We start from the raw sequence: 24,231 nt of genomic DNA, 5'->3' as shown, positions 1-24,231 counted from the left end.
CTATATGAGATTCTTGCAAGGCAGTGCAATCACATCCCAAACTGACTTCTCTTTCAAACAAGCTGTGCAAAAACCTCCAAAACTCAACAGTCTGAAAGAGAACAAGAAAATTGATACAGTAAATAGAATATAAATGAGAACAGGCTGTCCAGGATAGACCATCATCATGTTTTCTCTAATACTTCCTGACTCTGTCGAACGATGTTAACACCCTGATGTAGAAAAAGGTAAATGCTGAAGTACAATACCAGCATTAAATTGAGATTATGGCTCAATTAGGGTCATAAGAATGGTGAACAAGAGCTTTTTCCCCCTTTTAAGCAGGTTGAGTAAGGTCATTATAGAAGGATTATTAGCAGTACCTGCCTCTATCCTGTTTAAATATACTGTAGCTACACTACTCTTGGGTGTAAAGGCAGGAAAAACTGCCTTTACACCCTGTGCTAGGATTTGATAATATAATATAGCTGCAGTGAAACTGTACAACACGGGTACGATCTCTCACCCCGTCCGCCTTGCCGAATTTGGCCCGTCTGAAGGCCTCCGGGCTGGGAACAGAGTCGACTCCCAGTCTGGACAGCAAGTTGCAAAGCGATCCTATCACCTCCTTCATATTCACGTTTCGTTCGCGTTGCATGTTCGTTTATTGCAACATCTACCAATAAATGTATAATCACCAAAACTTCTCAGTTGTTAAAAGAGAGTTTAATTTTCCCGGTAGCACAACGATCACGCACCGTTGTCATGGTACTGCTGTGTAAAACTTCCGTATAATGAAAGAAGCAAAAAGACAAGACAAAACAGAGCAGTCAACCTCGAACATAAAACTGTTGATTTCCCTAGCGCGCCCCCTGTCTTGGCTTTTCGTCTTCTGTTTTGTAATTGTACTGTTTTTTATTTGCAATTTGGTAACATTTTATCAACGTTCTTTTCTGTACACCGCAGGGTGAGGATTTAAGAAAGTCAATACCTTGCTCGGATCATGGTCCTGCTTTTTTAAATGTTGAATTCTAAAAATTCCCAAATTTACAATTTAAATGAAATACAGTACTTAACTCAAGGGTATAAAAGGTGCTTAGATTTACAACTTACGACCTTCCCAACACAAATTCTAACGGCTACACAGTGCTGTAAAATGTCAAACTTATCAGCCAGGGCTAAGCAATTAACCCTTATTATTGGTTTATCAGCATAAAATAATCAAATCACGTGAGGTCATTTGAAAATCATGTAATGCATATATTTTACAGACTGGTCATACTCTGCTCAGTTGTGCTGCCAAAGTACAAAACACGAGATTGCACCTGAAAGTGTTCAGAAAGCTGGAACCTACATAACCTATGGCTTTAAAGGCAAGACAAACACAGCGTGTTATAATAATAATCTCTTATAACAGAGATCAACAGATTACTAACAAACACATTGACAGGATAATCAAGATGTTTTATGTTCCTTTGTCTTAACACAAAAATATGCCCTGGCATTTTTCTGATAATGGTAGCAGTTATGCCTTAATTTATTCCTATGTTGTAATCACATTTCCATTGTCACTTCTTAATTTCCTGTACTTTCAGTTTGTAAAATAGCTTATGTTTATCTACAGACTTTGTATTTCTTGAATACTCATTTATCTTCCTTTTTGTTCACTTTTAGAGTTCCCTTTTAGCGTGTACCAGTGACTGGTATTCACACATGGGATGAGAACTCAGAATTGAAAAAGCTTAAATGATTTCCACACAGCTAAATCTGATGATAAAAGATGATGAAAGACAGTTGTGATAATAATAGGCATCAATTCTACACTGAGAAACTGGTTATTTCATCTTGAACTATTTGCATCCTGTTCCTAACTTCACTGAACAAAATAATGCATTTCTAGAATTCTGTGACATTTGGTCATTGCTACAGAAATCCACTCTTAAAAGACACTGCTCTTTATAGTGATGCTTCCTTACATATATTTGTGCAAATTACTTCTGATTACTTCTAGTCCTGTGTCTTTTGCTCCTTGGACTCCTTTGATCCTTATCCTCTGCCATACTCCTGCCTTTCTGCAATTATGTCTTGTCTAATAAAAATGACAAATTGATCATTGATCTTAGAGAGTATCATCTGTTGTTAAACAAGCTACAGCTCCAAGTTCCACTGAAGGCACCTCATCTTGATCCTGGCATAAAAGGTAATTATAGGCCCATTTCAAGATCGCTATTTTTGGTAAGTCTAGATCTGTAGAGCTGAGTGATTACCTTGCCATTAAAGAGCTTTCTGAGTCATCACAATTAAACTTTCATTCTTGGCATAGCACAGAAAGAGCTCTTGTTAAAGTTTCAAAGTGACAAAGGGAAGTGACAGCATTGATGGATATATTAATGTGGTCAGTTCTTATATGAGATTCAGTCAGAACACTTGTACTCCATCTAAATCTTGTCAGGTGCAATATTGATACGGTAAGTCATGGTTTACTAAAATGCTAAGAAACCTGCACACAATACAATAACAGGTTTATAGGAATGGAGACAGTGAGAACTACAGAAGCTACTGTATGTCAACTCAGCAAAGTAATTAAACATACAAAAGTCCAATATAGGAATAAATTAGAACAGTGGTTAGAAAATAACCCCACTGCTCTTTGGAGGAGCCTTCAGATCATCACAAATTATATAAAAGAAACCTCCCAATGTTATGGCTAACTAGTCTCTGTCTCTAAATCTTTTTTGTCAGGTGCAATATTGATACAGTAAGTCATGGTTTACTAAAGCGCTACGAAACCTGCACACAATAAAATAACAGGTTTATAGGAATGGAGACAGTGAGAACTACAGAAGAGCTATGTCAACTCAGCAAAGTAATTAAACATACAAAAGTCCAATATAGGAATAAATTAGAACAGTGGTTAGAAAATAACCCCACTGCTCTTTGGAGGAGCCTTCAGATCATCACAAATTATAAAAAGAAACCTCCCAATGTTATGGCTAACTAGTCTCTGCCAGATAGACTGAGTAGGTTTTACTGAGGTTTGGAAAAACAGAGGCTCTTTAACAATGATCATAGCCCCTGCATTCTGATTACCTCATCAATTTCTACTACCTCATTGCCCTCATTTCTTCCCTCTTCCTTTCAGCCACGAGTAGCACACATTGAGTTCTCAAGCTGCCCCTCTCCTCTCCAGCCTTCTCTAATAATCAAAGAATGGGAAATTCAAAAGCTCTTTGCAAGACAGAACTGCAGGAAAGAAGTTAGACTTGGACTCTTCTGCTACATCGAGACATTATGCAGACCTCAGAGGTGTTCACTGATATATTTAGCCATTCACACTGTAACATCCTGCCTGCTTTAAATCCTCCACTATTGTTACTGTACCAAAGAAGGACAAAATCGCTTGTCTTAATGACTATAGATCAATTGCTCTTACTGCTTCATAATGAAGACTTTCAAATTTATGATACTTTGTTATCTCAAAACTATTTCACAGCTCAATTTTCTACAGTGTGTATATAAGCACACATATAAACAGGTCAGTGGATGATGCCGTTAAATGGATCTTCATGACATTTTTCAACACTTAGAATCCACAGGTGTGTATGCAAAGATTGTAGTTCTGCATTTAATACTATCATTCCAGAATGATAGTATTAAATGTAATTAAATGTTCCATCTGCCAGTGGATTTTGATCCTTTCACAGATAGAAGTCACCAGGTGTGGCTAAGCATTTACAGTGCCTTGCGAAAGTATTCGGCCCCCTTGAACTTTTCAACCTTTTGCCACATTTCAGGCTTCAAACATAAAGATATAAATTTTTTATTTTATGTGAAGAATCACCAACAAGTGGGACACAATTGTGAAGTGGAACGAAATCTATTGGATTTTTGAAACTTTTTTAACTAATAAAAAAATGAAAAGTGGGGCGTGCAAAATTATTCGGCCCCTTTACTTTCAGTGCAGCAAACTCACTCCAGAAGTTCAGCGAGGATCTCTGAATGATCCAATGTTGTCCTAAATGACTGATGGTGATAAATAGAATCCACCTGTGTGTAATCAAGTCTCTGTATAAATGCACCTGCTCTGTGATAGTCTCAAGGTTCTGTTGAAAGCGCAGAGAGCATCATGAGGACCAAGGAACACCCCAGGCAGGTCCGTAATACTGTTGTGGAGAAGTTTAAAGCCGGATTTGGATACAAAAAGATTTCCCAAGCTTCAAACATCCCAAGGAGCACTGTGCAAGCGATCATCTTGAAATGGAAGGAGTATCAGACCACTGCAAATCTACCAAGACCTGGCCGTCCCTCTAAACTTTCAGCTCAGACAAGGAAAAGACTGATCAGAGATGCAGCCAAGAGGCCCATGATCACTCTGGATGAACTGCAGAGAACTACAGCTGAGGTGGGAGAGTCTGTCCATAGGACAACAATCAGTCTTACACTGCACAAATCTGGCCTTTATGGAAGAGTGGCAAGAAGAAAGCCATTTCTCAAAGATATCCATAAAAAATCTCGTCTAAAGTTTGCCACAAGCCACCTGGGAGACACCCCAAACATGTGGAAGAAGGTGCTCTGGTCAGATGAAACCAAAATCGAACTTTTTGGCCACAATGCAAAACGATATGTTTGGCGTAAAAGCAACACAGCTCATCACCCTCAACACACCATCCCCACTGTCAAACATGGTGGTGGCAGCATCATGGTTTGGGCCTGCTTTTCTTCAGCAGGGACAGGGAAGATGGTTAAAATTGAGGGGAAGATGGATGCAGCCAAATACAGGACCATTCTGGATGAAAACCTGTTGGAGTCTGCAAAAGACCTGAAACTGGGACGGAGATTTATCTTCCAACAAGACAATGATCCCAAACATACAGCAAAATCTACAAAGGAATGGTTCACAAATAAACGTATCCAGGTGTTTGAATGGCCAAGTCAAAGTCCAGACCTGAATCCAATCGAGAATCTGTGGAAAGAGCTGAAAACTGCTGTTCACAAACGCTCTCCATCCAACCTCACTGAGCTCGAGCTGTTTTGCAAGGAAGAATGGGCAAGAATTTCAGTCTCTCGATGTGCAAAACTGATAGAGACATACCCCAAGCGACTTGCAGCTGTAATCGCAGCAAAAGGTGGCTCTACAAAGTATTAGGTTTGGTTTCATTGTGTGCTAAAAACCACTCCGAGTTTAATACCCTTAAAACAGTAGAAATGGTGGTTGATTCCCCCAAACCACTCCCCCTGGTAAACAAAGATGTGGCTGTGAGTGTGGTAAAGTCCTTTTATGATTGCCATGAGTTTATGAGTTATGATTGCCAGTATCCTTAAATGGAACATGAATATCACCAGTATCACAAAGAAAGAACAACAGAGAATGTACTTTTTGCCCCAACTGAAAAACATTAGTTTCACTAAACCAATTCTAAAGCAGTTTTACAGAGATATTATTGAGTGCATTATAACTGCCTCTATAACTGTTTGGTTTTGCAAAGAATCTGTCAGCTCCAAGCTCCAAAGGCTAACTGCAGTGTGTTTTGTTCATTTTGTGAAGAGGGTCATTGCCTGTCATGTGCCCTCCATTTGAAATTTGTACAGTTCCAGAGCAAGTGGGAAGGAAAGATTGCTGATGACCCCTCCCACACAGGTTACAGTTTCTTTTCTAGATATGTCTTTTTTGCTTAACCAGAATTCCCCGTCATACAATAAGTGCACTGTCTTAATGATGTCTGTTGTCTTGTTTGTGTATATGTTTTTGCAGCATCAAATACACCAGAGTACTTTCCTTGTACATGAAATGTACTTGGCAAATAAATGTGATTCTGATTCTGAAAGTATCTGCTTTTTATATTACAATCCTTAAATAGTTAACTTTGTTGGTGCCTGCAAGCTCCAGTCCTGTAGGTCAATCTGACTGACAGAAAACACATTTTGAACTGACATTAATTCTCTGATTTCTTTTGTCCCCATTTTGAATGCTTGATAATTTAATGTTTCAGGTTGTCTGTGATGGCATTGTTTTGTAATGTCAAGCAATAGTTTGAAAATGAAATAGAATCAGTGGGCCAGCACAGTGGGAGCTGAAGCACAAGCAGTTTATTGTTCAGAGACTGCAGGCTCTCCACAGGCTCACCAGGAGTAAAAGTCAAAAAGAGTGTCTTATCTAACAGACTGTGCTCAATTATGGCTATCACAGGAGAAGAACTTAATAATAACAAATTCTTTTTGAAATGGTAAATATTTCAAAAAGAATTTACCGAGTACTGAGACATTAACCTGACATGGATCCTCATTTAGAAGGAAGGATGTAGTGGGGATAACCTTTCTTCTGGAGGTTAAAAGCACAGGAAGATAGAGCTCTGTTATAACTTAAGGCAAGAAAGAACATGTGTTCAACACTGAAAAAAAGGTAATTGGAATACAAATGATGAAGCAGTACTGAAGTTGTCTATGTCAGGGAATTTAAAAGACAAACATGATAAATTAGTAAACATTTCAACTAGGAAGAATTTGAGAAATTATTCTCTGCATAAAAAAATACATTTTACTCTCTTACAATTTTCTAAAAGACATTATCACTACAGTACAATGCAGCACCTAATAGCACCTCTATTTTAGAACAGTATGTCAACGACAGAATTTTCCCTTTGGCGTTACACATTATTATAAAGGTTGACACCAGGATTACATTTTAGGGGGATTATATTAATTGAAAAAAATCTATCCATCCATTTTCTGACTGCTTTAAAATATATATATCTAAAATATTCCAGCAAGCACAGAGTGCAAGGCAGGATACTCCAGTCCATTATAGGGCACACAAAGACAGACACACTCACACCCACTCAGACCAAGGCCATTGTTTTCCAGAAGCCAATTAACCTACCAGTATGTAAAAGGAAAATCACAAAAACATGGGGAGAACATAAACTCCCCAGGTGTATCTGTTCTCCAGGTTAGTGTCTTATCCTTAAAGAAGGTGAGGCAGACACAAGGGAAAAAGAGGGACTGCACCCTGGATGAGATGCCAGGCTGTTGCAGGACCACACATACATATGGAAGGTAATTTAGACACACTGATCAATCAGGGCGCCAAAATATTATTGAAAATGGGACTGTTTAAAAGGCTGTACAGTGGCACGGTGGTTAGCATGTCTGCCTCACAGTGCTGAGGCCCTTGGTTCAATTCCACAACTGGTATGCTATCGGTGTTGATTTTGTATGTTCTGTCCTTGGTTGCTTGGGATTCCTTCGAGGTGCTCTGGTTTCTTCCCACAGTCTAAAGATATACTGGTGTCAAAGGCTGTGGTTCACCTGGGTAATTGGTTTCTGTGGAAAAAAAACTTGCCCTGGTGTGAGTATTTGTGTCTACAGTATAAGTGCTCTGTGATGGACTGATGTCTTTTTCAGGGTTTATAATGCCTTGCTCCTGTTACTTGCTGGGCCAGGATCTGACTACCACACAACCATGTATTAGATAAAACAGTTAGAAAATGGACAGATGGAGAAGTTTAAATACAAATTTTATTTAACATCATTATAAATATATTAAATATTAAAACAAGAAAATATTGTTCTAATACAAAATCAATGTATTGTATCATGAAATGAGATTGAAAGAATCATCAAGTACTAAAAAGTTTTGTGTTTTAACAAAATGAAAAGTCTTTATTAAAACTATGAACAGCATGTGAAATATCTTTAACATTGAATATTTAATAATATAGCGTAGTTATTGTAATTCTATGGAGAGAATAAATCTAATATCAAAAGAAAAGGACTCCTGTTATACAGCTGTATGTACTACCTCTGTTTAATGAACTGCTGCTGTATGTAAGTCAAAACAAGGAACTAAATATTTCAAACTTTTTAACAAAGGGTGGATTTTCATTTACAGACATACAAAAAAATGGTGTAGATTCTGTCAGCAATACATCCTATAGAATTCATCTTGTATAACAGCCCAAGAGCCCAAAGTGTGATTATCTGGGGAAAGCAATTTAAATAAGAGCTATAACAAAAAGTAACTGTTTAAAAATACATAATGTTTTGATATTACCTGCAGCTATCAAACAAAGTTTGATACAAAATATATGAACAGCTGTACTTATACAGGCTTATATGGATACTGGATACACAGCAGTATTATATAATAATCCACAGACAAAAAGCATTTAAGACGTTTTCTTACATTCTTGCATTTTATTCTTAACTAACTTAACTACTGTATTGTAGTGCCTATGGCTCAAACATAAACAGTTGGCATTTGACAATTATATTCTAAATTCAACACAAAGTATTTCAGATACACTTCTACCTTGGAGTCTTTTAATTCAGAATACAAAAAATCACTGGTTTACACAACACCTCCTATGGACTAAAGGACCTAAATTTATCACCTCTGAAGATTATTTTTCAGTAAACAGTATAGGAAAAAAAGTTTAAATAATGCTGCTTAATAATGATTTAAAGTTAAATCTATGTAGAAATGACATAACCTACTGCATTTTTTACAGAATGCAAGGAAAAAACAACACAGAACAATGTTAATTTAAAAACATTTAATGTAAACATAGAACATACTGTAGATCACTCTAGCAATCCAACCTGTGTTATTTACATAGCCATTCAACTTGTATATTTATTTATACAAATACTTCATCTAATAATTTATTACAAGCCAGTAAAAATCACTTTATAAATAATATTTTCTTCAATCTAACAAGTAAACAATTCTATAGATTTTTTTTCTTTCACAAAATAAACTTTTTTTTCTTGCTCTCAGACATTTGTTAATGCAGTGCACCAAAGTGAAACACCATTTAACTGACAGTAGGCAGGATAACACCCCAAGGTCTTCCTTAATAAGTTGTAATAAAAGGTGAAAAAGAAGGAATTAAACTTATGTGAATTGAACAGTGTGTTTAGTATGTCATAAATGTGTTGTACATTCCATCCCATTTAACAGACAACCATGCTTTGAACATGGGCTACATTTGTCATTCCTGACACATGTTCACAGAAAAAAAAAAGATGAGACTGCATTCACTGTAAAACTCCAAAGTGATTCACCTTTTTCATTCACTTTAGAGGTTCTTTGATCACTGTTGTACACATTAAGTCAATTTGTACATGCCAATGATGGACAGTGAGGTTGTCCTTTAACTAGGTTAAACCAGCACAAGCTTCAAGATAGAAGCATAATACAGTCAGCACATTGTAGCAATGTACTAAAATTTGACCCCTACTAGGCTCCGTGAAAGTCAGGCTTGCTACAACATGGAGAAATTGATCCTGCCAACTGTCTTCATAAACATAAAAGGTAGTTTTGAGCAGCCTATAATAGCCAATAATGGAAAAAATAGTCATGACCCAAACCACATTTTGCTTATGATATGCCTCTACTAAATCAAACTGGACATGTTGGGGTTTTGAAGTGTCACTGGAAACTCAATATTTTAATTTAAACACATTTATCAAAACTAACATATGGTAGATTACTGTGCATATGAAATTGCTGTGAAAGAGAATCTTGTTCAAGTAAGTAAGAGGCAACCATTTCTATAAATTCACTGATTACAGCATCCAGACATGTAAATCAAAAGTGATACTGAAACTGGTGTATCCAGTTTATGCTAAATGTGCTTATGTGACCAGAAAAAAACAGTGCATTCTTTAAATTAATGCTTCCTGAACTAGCTAAGAGTTGACAGAACACCAAATAGTTAATACTTGCTTGTTCCTTGTCCTTGAATCAGGCCTCTAGTGCAGTTGGTTGATTCCATATACATATTTTATAAATAGCAAAAATACCAATTGGTCATGGAGTGTCCAATGAAAGTGTACTGGTGCTATAACAATTAAAAAAAACTGTAAAAATAATAAAAAAAACTTTAAAAATAACATAAAAAAGATTTTAAGCCACGGCTTTTAATTAGCTTTCTCCATCTCCTTCCTCTTCATCCTGTTTGATAACTGGGTTTCCTAAAGAGAATGAATATATTGGTTGAGGAATCATATTGGTGTTCAGATCAAGCTAATTTATTTAATGTAGCCTTTTCACTTCAGCAGTTTGCTAAACTCAACACATGCCACATGGTTATCCATCAATGTGCTTGACTATAATACTGAACCATTTTTGGCCCCTTTCATTTTATCAATTTTTACATCATTGCTGAAAACGGACAACTCAATACTCCAACATTGAAAACAAGTCTTAGTTTTTCATCACTGATAAAAGTGGAAGCAGTCTGATATTTATTGGTCATGTTTTACTTGAATGTGGACATACAGGTTTAGCAAAACACCTCAACAGAGGTTACATTTCACCGTATAATAACATTCAGAATTGTGTATGATTATGGCTGAAGTTTTGTGGTATTTATTTTTCAAGTAGCACAATTATCTTTAAACCATAATTACCATTATTGATTAAATTGATCTAATTCTGGCTAAGAAAAGTATTTAACATTGCTTGTGTTTTAGATAACTTTAACATATATTGTTTAAGAAGGTATACAAATGTTTGTATTGTCTATTTTATGGTTAAACAATATTGTCAGCAGTTCTTTTATACAGCATGTGGCAAAAATCAAAGAGCTAAACTAGGTTATCAGAAGAATGAAAAGTGAGTTAAACAAGTCATGATCATATCCTTGAGGTCAAACAAATTTGTCTGGTAAACCAATCAGCAGTTCAGTCAAAATGTCATGATATTGTACGTACATAAAATCAAATTCAAATAAAGTGCTACCCACTTAAAATAATAAAAAAAGTCTGAAATACTTCTTACATGTCCAGAAATTAATTAGAAGTATTCTGGGATTGCTTTCAATACCATAATTTCAGTACACTGGTTGGATAACAGAGTCACATAGTCTCAGAGACCTAACAAAAAATACCACCACACACCAAAGCATATTATGAACACTATTAATTTGTTTCACTGAAATTAAAGACCCAGACATTAATTTGGTTTCAATCATCAAGTTAAGTACAAACAGAAGTGGACGTGGAAGGTGTTCATTTATGCTATAATGTATTATGAAAAATATTATACTTAACTCAGACAAGGAGAACCCGGTCCACCTGTGCTTGCTGTTTCACATTTTTATGTCTATATTTAATTTAAATGTATTTATTTATATTTAAATTTATTCAATGTATTCCAGAGAATCTGTAACATGCAGAGGTACCATTTGCATGGTACAGTGCTGTATATTGTGTTAGCAGCTGGATGTTTGGGATTTGCAATTTCCATGATTAAGTAGGACCCCAAAGATGACACTTGATCTGATATTCCCTGTGCCACTACTGCATCTTCAATCATTAAAAAAGGACTCCTTCAAATTTTAGTCACTTGTCTATGAAAAATGACTTAGATGTAAGTTTCTGTAGAAATGAGACAGCACACATTCGAATCCATATTCATTTGAGTCATGTTACTGGAGCATGCTTAAATTGGACCTGGCCACTGTTGACCACAGATCCTGTATTGTACTACTGGAATGCTGAATGTGACCAGTAGCCCACACCAGGAAACACAGCATAAATTTACTAATTTTGTGGGATCAAGACAGAAGTGTAAGGCTCACACATGGGAACCAATGTGCTTGCCGTCTGGTGATGTTGCCTGGGGTAGTAGTACAATACTGCCAAAATATTGCTCTTTTACAGCAGTGCCAAATCAACATGCTCTTCTGACTAACTCTCTTTCTAATAATGTCCTCTATGGACAAATTATATGAAGTGAAAAGGGCCAATTATCAAGGAGAATGGTGAAGAGCTATATATTTTATAGTGGTATTCTCTTAATCAAGAAATTGACTGGCATCATGTAGATTTTGTTAATGACTTTGTTAGTGCCCAGTGGATCATACACTTACAACAACCATCTCATTTGTAATGTTTTTGCTTCTGAGCGTTTAAGAACAACTTTACTGACATAGTAAGATATAGTAAACTAGGGATAGAAAATCTCAATGCTTAAGGTACGAAGAAGCATTTGGTTTTCTTTCCACAATTAATTACCACAATTAATTGATAAGATAAGTCAAATCTTATCTTGGCTAGAAATGTAATGGTGCATGTATACATAGCTGCTATGTGCTCTGAATGCGCCAAATTTCCACTCCAGTGTTTTCCACATATTAGTGATGTTTCCACAGTATTAGTGATGTTTGGCGATATTGATGATGTCACAACTTACATGTTGTGCCATTTTAGAATAATAGGATTTTTTGTGTTCAATCCCCCCATATCAGATGAGAGTAAGTATTGGGACACTTAGCTGCCAGGTGTTCCTTATTGGTCAGGAATTTCCTGTTGTATTGATTATGTACACATAAAAGATCAGTGAATGTGTAGTGTTGGATTGAACCTTTGCTCTTCCCTTTGGAGTCTGCCTTAGGAGTCAGCAGACTTAAACCAACATGGACTCTAGAGAACTGTCTGTGAAAGAAAAGCAAGCAATTTGGATGATGAAAGAAAAGAAGAATTAAATAAGCATGAAACTGGGCATAGCATTGCAAAATCAATAATTTGGAATATCTTGAAAAAGAAAGAAACCATTGGTATACTTGGCAATCGGCGATGACTAGGTCAGTTGAGGAAAACAGTTGATCATGGTAAAAGTATCAATGCTGTGAAGAAAAAGTCTAAAACAACTGTTGCTAAAATCACCAGCAACCCTCACAGTGCAGAGGTGAAGATATCACAATCTACTGTTTGCAGAAGACTGCAACAACAGAATTATGAAGACACAAACCTCCCATCAGGAGGTGTTTTTTTTTAACCAAAAATAAAAGGGCCAGATTACAATTTGATTAAAAGTACAGTGATGAGCCACTAGAAGAGTTCTACATCAAAGTGTTAGAGAGAGCTCAGACAAAGATAAACCTCTCCCAAAGTGATGGTAAGGTGAAAGAAAGTGGAGAAAGGAACTGCAGATAATCCAAAGCATACCACTTCATCTGTGAAACATGGGGAGGTAGTCAAGGCTTGGACACGCATGGATGCTTCTGGAACTGACTCATCTTTATTGATGATGTTACTAATGATTGTAGCAGCAGAATAACTTCAAAAGTGTACATACTGTAAACATCTTTTCTGCCTATGTACAAGAAAATGCCTGCAGACTCATTGGCTGGTGATTCATCATGTACTGTAGCAATACAATGACATATCAATGATGAAGGAGTTCATCGGGGAGAAAAAAGTGGAAAGCCTTAGACTGGCCAAGTTAATCTCCTGAATTAAATCCAATCGGGCATGCATTTCACTTGCTAAGAAGGAAATTGAAGTCAGAAACAATCCCAAGACAAACAGCAACTGTAAATGGCTGCAGCAAATACTTGGCAAAGCATCTCATAAGAACAAACCAAGAGTTTGGTGATGTCAGTGGCCACAGGCTTGATGCAGTTATTTTGTGCAGAAGATCTGCAACCAAATTTTTGGTAAAATACATTTTATTCTACTTAAATTTACTTAATTGGTTATTTAATTTGTCCCAATACTTACTAAAATAGGGGGACGGAACACAAAACTAGGTATTATTCTAAAATGTTAAAAAAAAGCATATATGTAGAGAAACACAGAAAATGTGACATTCTGTAATTTTGCCTCCTATTTATCTTTTCATCTCAAATACAAACTGCTTGAGTATATACATGTAGAAAAAATAGCCATTTTGAAGACTTATGGAGGGCACTGAAGTTCACACTCTAACACATTGCAGTGCCACCAAAAACAGTTACACAGTTACACAGTCAAGCTAAGCTTGAAACCAGTGACTTTCTACATTATTTGACAGTTCTATAATTGACTGCTTATTTATTAAAATATCTATATACTATAACTAGGTTAATCAATTTTTCCATTCTTTGGAGACACTGGTGTTTAAATATGGATTTTGTTTTTAGTTAAAAATGTAACTACTTAAAACTTACCATCTAGTTTCTTTAGTTTAGGAAGTCGCTTGGTTGCCTCTTCTATCCAATTGCCTTCAGCAGAATATTTCTCTTCTAGGGGGTTTCCTACAAACACTAGATCCACCAGAGCAGGTAAATCTGCCAGCTTGATGAACTCCCCTGAAATAACATACAGTAAAGAATAATTTACTGATACAGGCAAGTGATTGGCAGGATATGATTAAAGTCTTGGTATAATGGGATTGGCTGAGAACAACATAGTTCTCAGCCAATCCCATTATACTGCAAAGTCACATTCCAATTACGTTACAATTTTAATAGTAAAAGTAGGCTGGGCAAACGATTTTTTAAATTTTTTAAAAATAAATAAATAATGAGATATAATGATGTGTTCCTGCTTAACTTAGACATTGCACGACTTTAAAACATAAAAACAGGTTTCGAGAGTTAAAAAACACTTTTTATGCGTGAAAAATGGGTGATTTTTCTTCCTCGTGATCAGCTCAGAATCTTTGTGTACGCTGTAAGGTTTTTACTTCTTAATTAAACGAATTTCATAAAGACAACACACGTTTCGAAGAGAAAAAATCCCATTCTTTTCTCTTCCTGGTGTGTGAAACTGATCAGCAGGTCTTTTTTTCCCCCAATCAGAGGCTCTAAAAATAGCGTACCGCCCACTGCGCTCCATCAGAGAGGGGCGCGGCACTGAGAGAGGGAGGAGGCGCGGAGCTCAGCAGTACAGAACGAACGTTCTGCTGCCTGGAGCGCTTATGGCAGCAATTGCGTCTGCATTTATAACTTAGTTTTTAAAATTAATCAAGCAATATGAACCATCTCTTTTTACTTTTAAGTCACTTAATTATCATTAAGCACAGCTTTCTCACCACTCAGACTACTTTTTGATACCATCCTTAGACAAAGCAGAAACTTCTTGTTCTGTCTAATGACATTACAAGTGGAAAGATTACAGATTTTAATCGTCTTTAATTTTGTTACTTTATACATTTTAGAAACGTTTCATCCATACAAACACCACAAAACTATTCTCGATTGTATTTCTGAATGGTATGTTACACTTAGTTCACTGTTTTAAATACATCTAATTAAGAAAGTTAGGTGTTAGCATAAACTATTAGCAATCAATATTAAATTTAGCACTGTAATAATTTGTTGCACTTTCCCCCGCATCTTGTAAAAATATATTTTCATTGTTCAAATATACATTAAATCTGACTATCATATAATACGTTAAATACAAAACTAAAGAAAAAATAGGGTTAAATATAATTCAAAATATTTTGCTAACAATGTTAACTGTTTATAAATAATAAATTGTATTAACTAAAGAGTAGGATGGCACAGTTGTTAGTATGCTTTTTGTTTTGTTTCTTTTTCATAAATACAACAGTAGTACCTGATGTCTCAGTGGCTTTCAAAATTAAATTATGCATGCAAACCTGTGAACTAGAAAGATAACTAAGATATCCATCCATTTATAATGGTGGCAAAGTGGTTAGCATTGCTATCTTGGAGCACTGGGGTCCTAGGTTCAATTCCTGCCATCCTGTGTGTGTGGGGTTTGCATGTTCTCTCTGGGTTACATGGTTTTTCTCCATATGTGTGATATGACTCCCGCACTCCAAAACATACTGGTAAGTTAATCGGTTTATGGGAAAACTGGCCCTGGTGTGTGTGTTGCTTACTGGGATAGGCTCCAAATCCTCTGTACTGGATAAAGAGATTAGAAATGGATGGAAGTAAAGGCACTGTGTGGATGGAACTATACACAGTGTTAGAAACCCACTATGAAATGGCAGCATCTCACTGAGAATAAAATATTTTATAGTGCTGGCTTAAGGAAACAGCCTTTCCACCTCTCTTGCACATCAGTATCCATACCTAGTTATTTAAACAAATTGCCTCTAATTATAAACATCTTAATATGCTGGCTCTGTGGATCCGCATCAGCTATGTTTGCCCATTCCTTCAATTCATGTGCATCCAACACACAGTTCAATGCTAGCAACTACACAAAATCTAAAATACAATCCTCATTTCAGTATCTATGTAAACATACAGTCTGTTAACTTCATCATCTTCATCAAAAGTATGCCTAACCCCATTAGGAAGTGTTCTTGTTATCAGTGTATTCCTCAGCTATCCCAAAATTATCTTTTTCTTACCAACATCTCTAGTTTTTTATCCTGCAATAACTCAGCCAACACTTAAATCTCCAAAAGCTGCTTGTGTTCATTTCTTTAAATCACAAATATCATGTGTAAATACTGTCCATGTAATACTCTGCATTGTGGAATAATAGTTTATTTTAAAGGGAACTAGAGAAACTTAGAACTAGAGAAATCAAGAAAGGCTTTTTTTTCTAGAATTATTAAATGCACATCCTGTTCACTGGGGAAATTAAATCCACACTGAGCAATCTTCAATATGTTCAGAATATGACAGCGAGAATCCTATCAGGGATGCATTACACCTGTTTTCAAGTCCTTGCATTGGTTACCTATCAGGTTTCGAGTCAACTTCAAAATCCTCATCCTCATTCAGTACCTACAGTATATGGCTTATTATCTGTCTACTCCCCACCTTTGTCCGTCTGACTCTGGTCTTCTAGCTGTCCTCAAGAACATCTACATTCTGTGGGTGACAGGGTCTTCACTAGCTGCACCCCAGAGCTCTCAATTTGTATTCCCAGTGATATCAGTCACAAACCCTGAGTGCATTTAAATCTAACCTCAGAACCTTTCTTTTCAGAAGACTTAGTGTCTGTATCTGCTTCATTTTCTAATTTTGGTAGCACCTCTAACTGCTTGTCTTTCTTATATATATTTACTTTGTAATCTGTGGTCCTTTTATCTGTTTTTATATCTACTGTATTGCTTTGAGATGCCACTTTTAAAGGTGATATATAAAATAAAGTTTTTTATTATTGTTATAGAGAAACATGATCAGTTTTCCCTGGTTCAGATAAAAAGTTCTAAAGTATACTAGTTTGTCGCTCTTCTCATTCCCTTTGCTAAATAACTTTTCATACTAATCTGATCAATCTAACTGCCTGTTTTCTGTGCTTTCTCTATCCTGCTAGATTTGCAATTATTCTGAAAATTTTCTTCTTGAAATAACTCATTTCTAAATACCTTTTTTCACTGTTAACATCTTGCAGCAACTCTGCGACAAAATATACACTTAGCACAGTTCATCCTGCTACCAACATTGAATAAAAAAAATCTTAATATTTCTATATTTATGTCTTTATTTAGTGGTTTCATTAGTGACAAAGGCTAAACTTTGGAAAAATGTCTTTTATGTGTTGCGGAAAAAACTGACTTGCTTTAACAAAGTATGTTTACAAATCCTTTCACCTGGCAATCTACCTGAATGCCCAACTATCTGAGAAGCCCTCCATGAAACCATGGTTGCTATTAATTCATTTAGGGCTTATTGACAGAATTGCTGTTTTTTATGCATGCTAATTTTCTGATTCCTCACTCTGTTTCATGTTTATAGATAAGACTTTATTGATCATGAAGGGAAATTGATGTACATGTTCATGCATCCCTCTTCTGCACTATAGTCATGGCTGTTTTTCTGTTTGCTTATTTCAAAGCAACACCTGCTCCATTTCTAAAACTTTTTACTCATGTGCATTTTTGTATTTTTTACACCTCTAGCACTTTAACATCCTGAATTTTCATTTGCCTTAATTTGTAGAATGAACTTGAGTTTTAGCCTAAAAAAGCTTAAGTTTTCATTATCTTTTGTTTCTTGTCCTACAACTGTTATTATTGATCACCGAATTATTTTTCTTGACATGACTTCATTCAGCCTTTCCTGAACGTCTATGACAGGCAGAGAGAGTGCTGTTTCTGGAGCGATCTTTTGCAGCTGACATTTCACTGTTTTAAACAAACAAGAAATTAGATTGCTCATAGATCACTTATCCTATATAAACACAGCGTAATTGCCCTCCAAAAATCCTCTTTTTCTTGTTCGTTTTAGAGACCTTGATCGAAACTGATTTTAGATGTCAGAAAGGATTTATTTTCTCTATATTTCCTACATTGCTTTGTCGAGATTTTAACTTTATATCTAACTTTATATCTAGGCTCAGATTTCAACTATAAATAGTACAGTAATTAATAGCAGTAAATACTGATGTTTTGCGCCCTCTTACCACAAAAATAGATATGTTTTGTAGCTGGGATGAACTTTATTTCGTACGCGTAGCTACTGCGATTCGGACACGGACGGTTAAACATGGCGGCAAATCAGACACCCAGAGAGGGGGGGGGGGGCGTCTTCTCGCCTCCATAACTAAAATGCCAAATAGGAGTGGCTTAAGCGACATACACAGTCGTGTAACTGACAGTTTGAGGTAGCCTATCGTGTAAATTTCGCTTTGTTGCTGATAGGTTAAGCTTTCGAAACTCTGCCCCAAAGTCATGTGACTGATTTTTTGCCCTGTTTCGTTGGTTAAACGCAATGATCACAAGCACCAACATGGTAACTGGGATGTGTAGTTTTTAATTCCGTTTGAATTATAACTGTACGTACTGTCTTCGTATTTGGCCAGGGCTTTAAAGAGAGGGCGCGCCAAAAATTTTCGGTGCCGTCGTCTCCGCTTTAAAGGTACCCCCGTGCTGGAAGAATTTGACCTTGGAACGTTTGCCCAGCGTAGTAAAAGTTAACAACGGATTTGTAACTCTAAACTACCAATTTATGCTTCTATGGTAGCCATTTCACATTGAAAAAATGTGACATTTTGGACTTATTGCTCTTTTCTATTATTTCAGTATACTAAAGGAAATTAATTGATTCCTTTTAGTTTATTGACTGCTTGTCTTTGCCTTGATTAGTCTGGGTTCTCCCATCCCAGTTTCTTCTTCATACTACTTGTGCTCTCACTTGATAAACTTTACTGAGCCCTTGTTTGAATTAATAATCTGACTTTTTAAATTGTTTTCTGGACCCAAAAATCTGGAGGCTTGAAGATCAACTATAAAATTTTACAGGGGTCACTTATAACTCGGCAAACTCAACCAGAAAAGTAATTTACTCCAAGAATAGGTTGAGCTCTTTTGTTCAAATACCACTGCTGTGAGCAGGGACATAAAGAACTAACTGGAGATTTCAAATTCAGTGGGTGTAAAAATGAAAAATATAAAACATTTAAATCTAAACATTTAAATTGCAAATTAAAATCTAATCGAGCATGGAGACAACTATTTACTGGCCTACCCCATTCTTTCACAAGGTTATTGGACATGTACAGGACCCTCAACTTCTTCATCACATGAATGCCTTTCAGTTTCTCTATCAAATTGTAGGAAATCCAGAGTTCCTCCAGGGTATCACCTACTGCTTCCTGCAGGGAAGAACAGAAATGTGAAATAGAAGGATTAGTGACTGCTGAAAACAATGACTATCAAATTCCTGATGACTATCTACATGATGCCAGTCAATATTCTGATACAAGTATCAAGTATCAGGATGGGTTAACTCCTGCTTACTTTCACTTTTGTTCCATAAGGATATATCTAATGCAGCCTCACACATTAATGTCTGGTTTGATATTTAATGCATACAAAAAACAAGAACATAATAAAACACCCAATTAAGTATCCAATACTGCATGACACAGAAAACATTATATAAAGGATCAATACACACAGTTTTTTTTAATTATCTGCCCTTGCTTTTTCAATGTTAACTGTTAATTGATACAATCAAATTACCAGAAAAAAAAATTACCAGTCCATTTAAATTCTTTATATTGTTCCGCCCCAATGATAATATTCGTAGATTTTCTAGGAGAGAAAAAAGCAAAGTGTAAACAACCAGTAGGTATGCATTAAATCATCTATATCCAATTCTACAAAATAACTGCTTAAATACATTTATTTTAGGACATATCCAAGAAGTTACTTACTAAAGAATGTCCAAGACTGTCATAGATTATCTATGACAGAAACCTTATTTAAGTACCTAATCATCACATTCATTAAAAAAAAGTTAAAACATTTGCTTTAAGAACAATGATTTTGGTCAAATAAAATACAGAATGTCCAAAAGTCCAAAACAATATTTACTACTACCCTCACTTGACCTGCTCAGTGAAGTAAACTAATAACAAAACAGATGTAGCATTACAGTTTGATATTTTTCACTTAACTGCTTAATTACTACCATTAGTGTTCTTTCAGAAGACAGCATCAGTTAAAACCAGGAATCAATATAACATACTAATTTTCAAAAGCTACCCTGAAACAGGTTGTGAAATGTATATTCTCTATGACGTGCTTATCACTGTATAACAGAAATAAAACAACATACTTATGTGTTTAAGTACACATTCATTTTATGTGCTCAAAGCTAATAATTAAGTAAAAACAGTGGATGCTTCATGTACAACAGAGCTCATCAAAAGCAGAAAAGCTTTACAGTTCATTTAAATGTGGGAATTGGACGTTATGTTTTGGGCTAATGGCATGGGAGCTTCCCTTAGCAGAAACCACTGTACTGTATGTCATTAAATACGGGTTATTTTGATCTTAAGTAAGGAAAGATTTATTTCATTGCATAATCAGTGATGCTGACATGTATGGTAGATGGATATTACTTTTTGCACAGTTTATACTTACTTAGTCCATTGAGATTGGCTATTTTTTCAATGCAGTTTGTTGACAGTGATAATTTCCTGTATTAAGTGAAAATCAAAGAAAATATGAATATTTTGACCTACGGTAACCTTTTTACATTTTTATATAAACAATCACATTTTTTCCTTGAAAGCATAATAAAACAGGAATTTTATTAGAGAAATGTTAAAAGGTCACATTTGGCAAGGGAATTATATATATTACTGCTTATATATAATAAAATTATAATAATTCCGCATAGAAGTTTATGCGGAGATGTCATGGACAAATGTTCTAGAAATTGCAACCGTCACTGTCTCTTACATTTTTCTAGCTATTTAAATACAAGAAAACCGTACCTAAACAGAACGAACAATTTTGTTACTTAAGTGTCATTTCAGGAGACAATTATGCTGCAATAACCTGACTGATACATGACCACAAATACAAATCACTTACAACTCTACCACTGTATGCGTTTACGTATAAGGTAAAATAACATGCAATACCTTGAATGTGCACTCAAATGAAAAGTGATTGTAACTAACTTTGTCATTTCTTGGTGAGGATTAGTAGAAAATAAGAGTTACAAAGAAAATACAATTACGTGGTACTCATCATTATTCAATACTATTTTGGTGGACTGAGAAAGCAATAAAGTGCATGCTTGTAGTTCTTTTACATAGCTCATTTTCAAGAGGCACACCATGTTATAGAACATTCATGAAATAAAAGTGTACCAGCCACAAATCAAAGGTCAAACTAAATGGAGAATTCAGGGCTTCACACAAATCTGTTTCATTACAAATCCCTCAAAATGAATTGAATACAAAGTATTCCATTTAGTCACTGCCTGCTCTGGATAGTCTAGCCTAGGTGACTGGCTGGCCAGAAAATGACTAGTTGTGCCATAGTGATCAACAACTGAAACCCAGGTGAACACATAGTGCTTGAGCAACGTGAAACATTAGGCTAAGGCAACTAGATCTGTTCTGAGAAACTGATCATACAGTATACTCACTCGCAGTTTACCAAAGTCGATAATGAGGCATCCATCTTTTCAATGGGAGGGATCTGTCCATACAGTTTCACTGCCGTTGCTTCTCCTACTTTTTCACCTGCTTTCTCCTCCTGTTTAAGAGAAAAGAAACTTACAGTTTGGCCACAAGTTTGGGATTTGTTCTTTAACAATTACAAAGCACTATATAAAAAAATGAAAAAATGAATACAATATGCATTTAATTAAACAGAATAATCCTTATTCAAATTAATCATCTGTGCTTAATCTGTTTAATAATCAGGAAGTCAATTTGCAATCATTTAAAAAAAAATCTGGGAGAAGTCTGGAGAAGGCACATTCAGGCCCACTTCGAGAACGAGTGATGTCACTCAGAACACTGCGTGTGCAATACAAAGGAATGACCACTATGCCATAATTGAAGTCATAATTGAAACACCATGAAACACCACTGTAAAGTATGCACGGAATTTAACCTTTTCATTTTGTGCTGGAAAACAAAGAAAATTCGCTGGTCATCACTTAGTATTAGGACAGTGAATGAAGCCATTTGCATTTGGGCTTTTTCCTTAAAATGTCACAGGTTTAGCATCTGTTAATCTAAGGACTTATATATATATAGGAAATATATACTTTAAAATATATACTGTAGCTCTTTTTACTCTAAAACAGTAAATAAATGTTAAAAAAGTTTTTCTCTCTCCAGGGTGTATTTTTGGCATTATAAACAGTGAATCAGATTTTCTTGCTATTATCACTTCAGATTATTTCAAAACCATGCCTCAAAATCGAGCTGAAAAGCACCTTGAAGACAACACTCTCCAGCACTTATTCTTCTCAAACACCTTTTTTAACAAGCAGGAACAAGAAAAAAACAGCAAAAAAAAAACAAAACAAAAAGGGACTACTTACAGAAAATTAGGACTTGCAGAATAAGACTGAGTAAGAACAAAAGTACCTTATGGTTGGATTTTTTCTTTTTATTAAATACCTTGTATACGTGCAAATCACACAAGACAAATGCATCTGTCACATTCAATGATATTGTTATTATACAGTGGTACCAATAAATGAAAAATGTCTCTAATTGCAAATGCAGCTCAAAACATCCACTCTTCAGATGTGTTCTACTTTCCTACCTATGTAGATTTTTGTATCATGTGGGGGGAAGTATTCTATATACTGTAGGAAATGGGAGGAATTTTCACGTGAGAGATGGGAGGCTAAGAAAAAATGGTGCAATGAGTGTCAATACTGGAAGTTCTACAATATAGTTTTCAGAAGAAATTTAATTCAGTGAACTCCACAGATGTAGATTTTTGTATTTTGCAAATTATTATTTATGTATAATAATTAATCACACATGTGAAAATTAGCAAATCATCACCAGTTCCTCAGTTAAAATCTGTATTACATCTATCACCTGTTTATTAATACAACATACACTCCATTACACTTAACAATAAAAAGAAAATACATAGTACAGTCCTTGATAAGGGATATGCTTCACCACTTCACTTACCCACTTTACGAGTGCTTCTTTTATTGTTGTTGCCTTGGCCTTAAAAAGAGAAAAAATGAATAAGTTTGGTGAATAAGTACAAGAATAATCACTTTTTCCTTGAGATGTTTCTAAGCTTCTGCTTCCAAAAATTTTGATAATAAAGTTCACTAAAAAACCTCAACTGTAGTGTGGAAATTAGAATGTACCCGTATGCATCATACATTACAGTATATGGTATATTGAAAAGCATGCCCCCAAATCAAAAGAAAACACTTTTTATTCAATACTTACAATGTTTATAACATCAGGAATTCTTAGTAAAGCAGGCTGAACCCTCTGCAAACCATACATTACTACAGTAGGTCAGTCATGTGCCCTGTCATTAATGTGCTGTGGCCAGGAGTCCTCACATTACAATGGAAAACAATAGCTAGGCACTGCCAGAGTTGTGTAGGCTGCTGTCAGCTATGATATCAGTAAAAAAAACTCAGACTTCATGAGCACTCATGAATCTGTAAGATTGTCAATGGGAGAAGTACAGTAGGCTGTATCTCCCTTTCAGCGAATGGTACTTTTCCTGTCTGGCTTGCCACAAAGAAAAAAATAGCTGGTAAAGAGATTCACAACATTACAGACCACAGTGATTAATGAGGTTCAAAACAGAATATCATTAGAAATAACTGAAATCTTAAAATTAAAAAGTGAACAAATAAAGATTAAAACTAAAGATGGACGTCTACTGAAATTCACATATTACGCATTATTAAGGACATGAGTCAACTTTCTGAGATTTCTCTAGATGGTGTCTCAAATTGTCTACCTAGTAAACAACATGTTGTTCTGGTTACTGAGAGACATCAGCAAGTGATTCAGTGCACCTAGTGGTGGACAAAGAGGCCTTTCATTGTAAAGTGCTGTAATATCTGAGCATGTTCAATATCAAAAGTATGCTGGCATTTCATTTCCAGACAACACTAACAATTTGACAAGGAGTCCCACTTAAGAGACCACAATTGTTAGTCCTAGAGCAAGTTATGACATTCACTGCCACTTTAATAAGGTCAAAAGTCAAGGCTGCAACTAGAAAGACAAACTAAAAAAATGTGCTTCTTTCATAGTAACTGTACTATGTCTGTATGCAAAAGTTAAAATATATGC

The 24,231-nt window shown here is 35.6% G+C and overlaps 2 protein-coding genes across 3 annotated transcripts in view; both read right to left on the bottom strand.

Moving 5' to 3' along the window:
* Window positions 1-866, bottom strand: part of tedc1 (tubulin epsilon and delta complex 1) — a 61,519-nt gene extending 60,653 nt beyond the window's left edge. The window contains exons 1-2 of one of the 2 annotated variants that reach the window (XM_088648855.1): window positions 506-866; window positions 1-91 (exon numbers count right to left, since the gene is read on the bottom strand). In XM_088648855.1, the coding sequence (XP_088504981.1) occupies window positions 1-91; window positions 506-637 (223 nt within the window). In that variant the 5' untranslated portion in view covers window positions 638-866. The remainder of the gene's footprint in view (window positions 92-505) is intronic. The other variant, XM_088648856.1, reaches the window with a different exon arrangement.
* Window positions 867-8,516: 7,650 nt separating this feature from the next.
* On the bottom strand, window positions 8,517-23,439 carry dnal1 (dynein, axonemal, light chain 1). Its single transcript, XM_088648854.1, has 8 exons — window positions 23,365-23,439; window positions 23,092-23,130; window positions 21,573-21,682; window positions 20,555-20,610; window positions 19,665-19,720; window positions 19,152-19,278; window positions 13,917-14,057; window positions 8,517-9,954 (listed from the first exon to the last, which is right to left on the bottom strand). The coding sequence occupies exons 1-8, from the start codon at window positions 23,422-23,424 to the stop codon at window positions 9,905-9,907; spliced, it is 639 nt and encodes a 212-aa protein (XP_088504980.1). The 5' UTR covers window positions 23,425-23,439; the 3' UTR covers window positions 8,517-9,904.
* Window positions 23,440-24,231: the final 792 nt, after the last annotated feature.

This window comes from Lepisosteus platostomus, chromosome 10, assembly GCF_059453375.1.
Source record: "Lepisosteus platostomus isolate fLepPlt1 chromosome 10, fLepPlt1.hap1, whole genome shotgun sequence".
Lineage (NCBI taxonomy): Eukaryota > Metazoa > Chordata > Actinopteri > Semionotiformes > Lepisosteidae > Lepisosteus > Lepisosteus platostomus.
Note: the sequence above shows the minus strand (reverse complement) of the source record. Positions and strands in the feature narration are given on the sequence as shown.

Excerpts from the sequence above, each read along its gene's own strand:
- dnal1 (XM_088648854.1), bottom strand. The coding sequence starts at position 23,424 with ATGTATGGTTTGCAGAGGGTTCAGCCTGCTTTACTAAGAATTCCTGAT. Across the intron at positions 23,131-23,364 it reads TTCCTGATGTTATAAACATT|GCCAAGGCAACAACAATAAA; the intron begins GTAAGTATTGAA and ends TCTCTTTTTAAG. Across the intron at positions 21,683-23,091 it reads AAGAAGCACTCGTAAAGTGG|GAGGAGAAAGCAGGTGAAAA; the intron begins GTAAGTGAAGTG and ends TCTCTTAAACAG.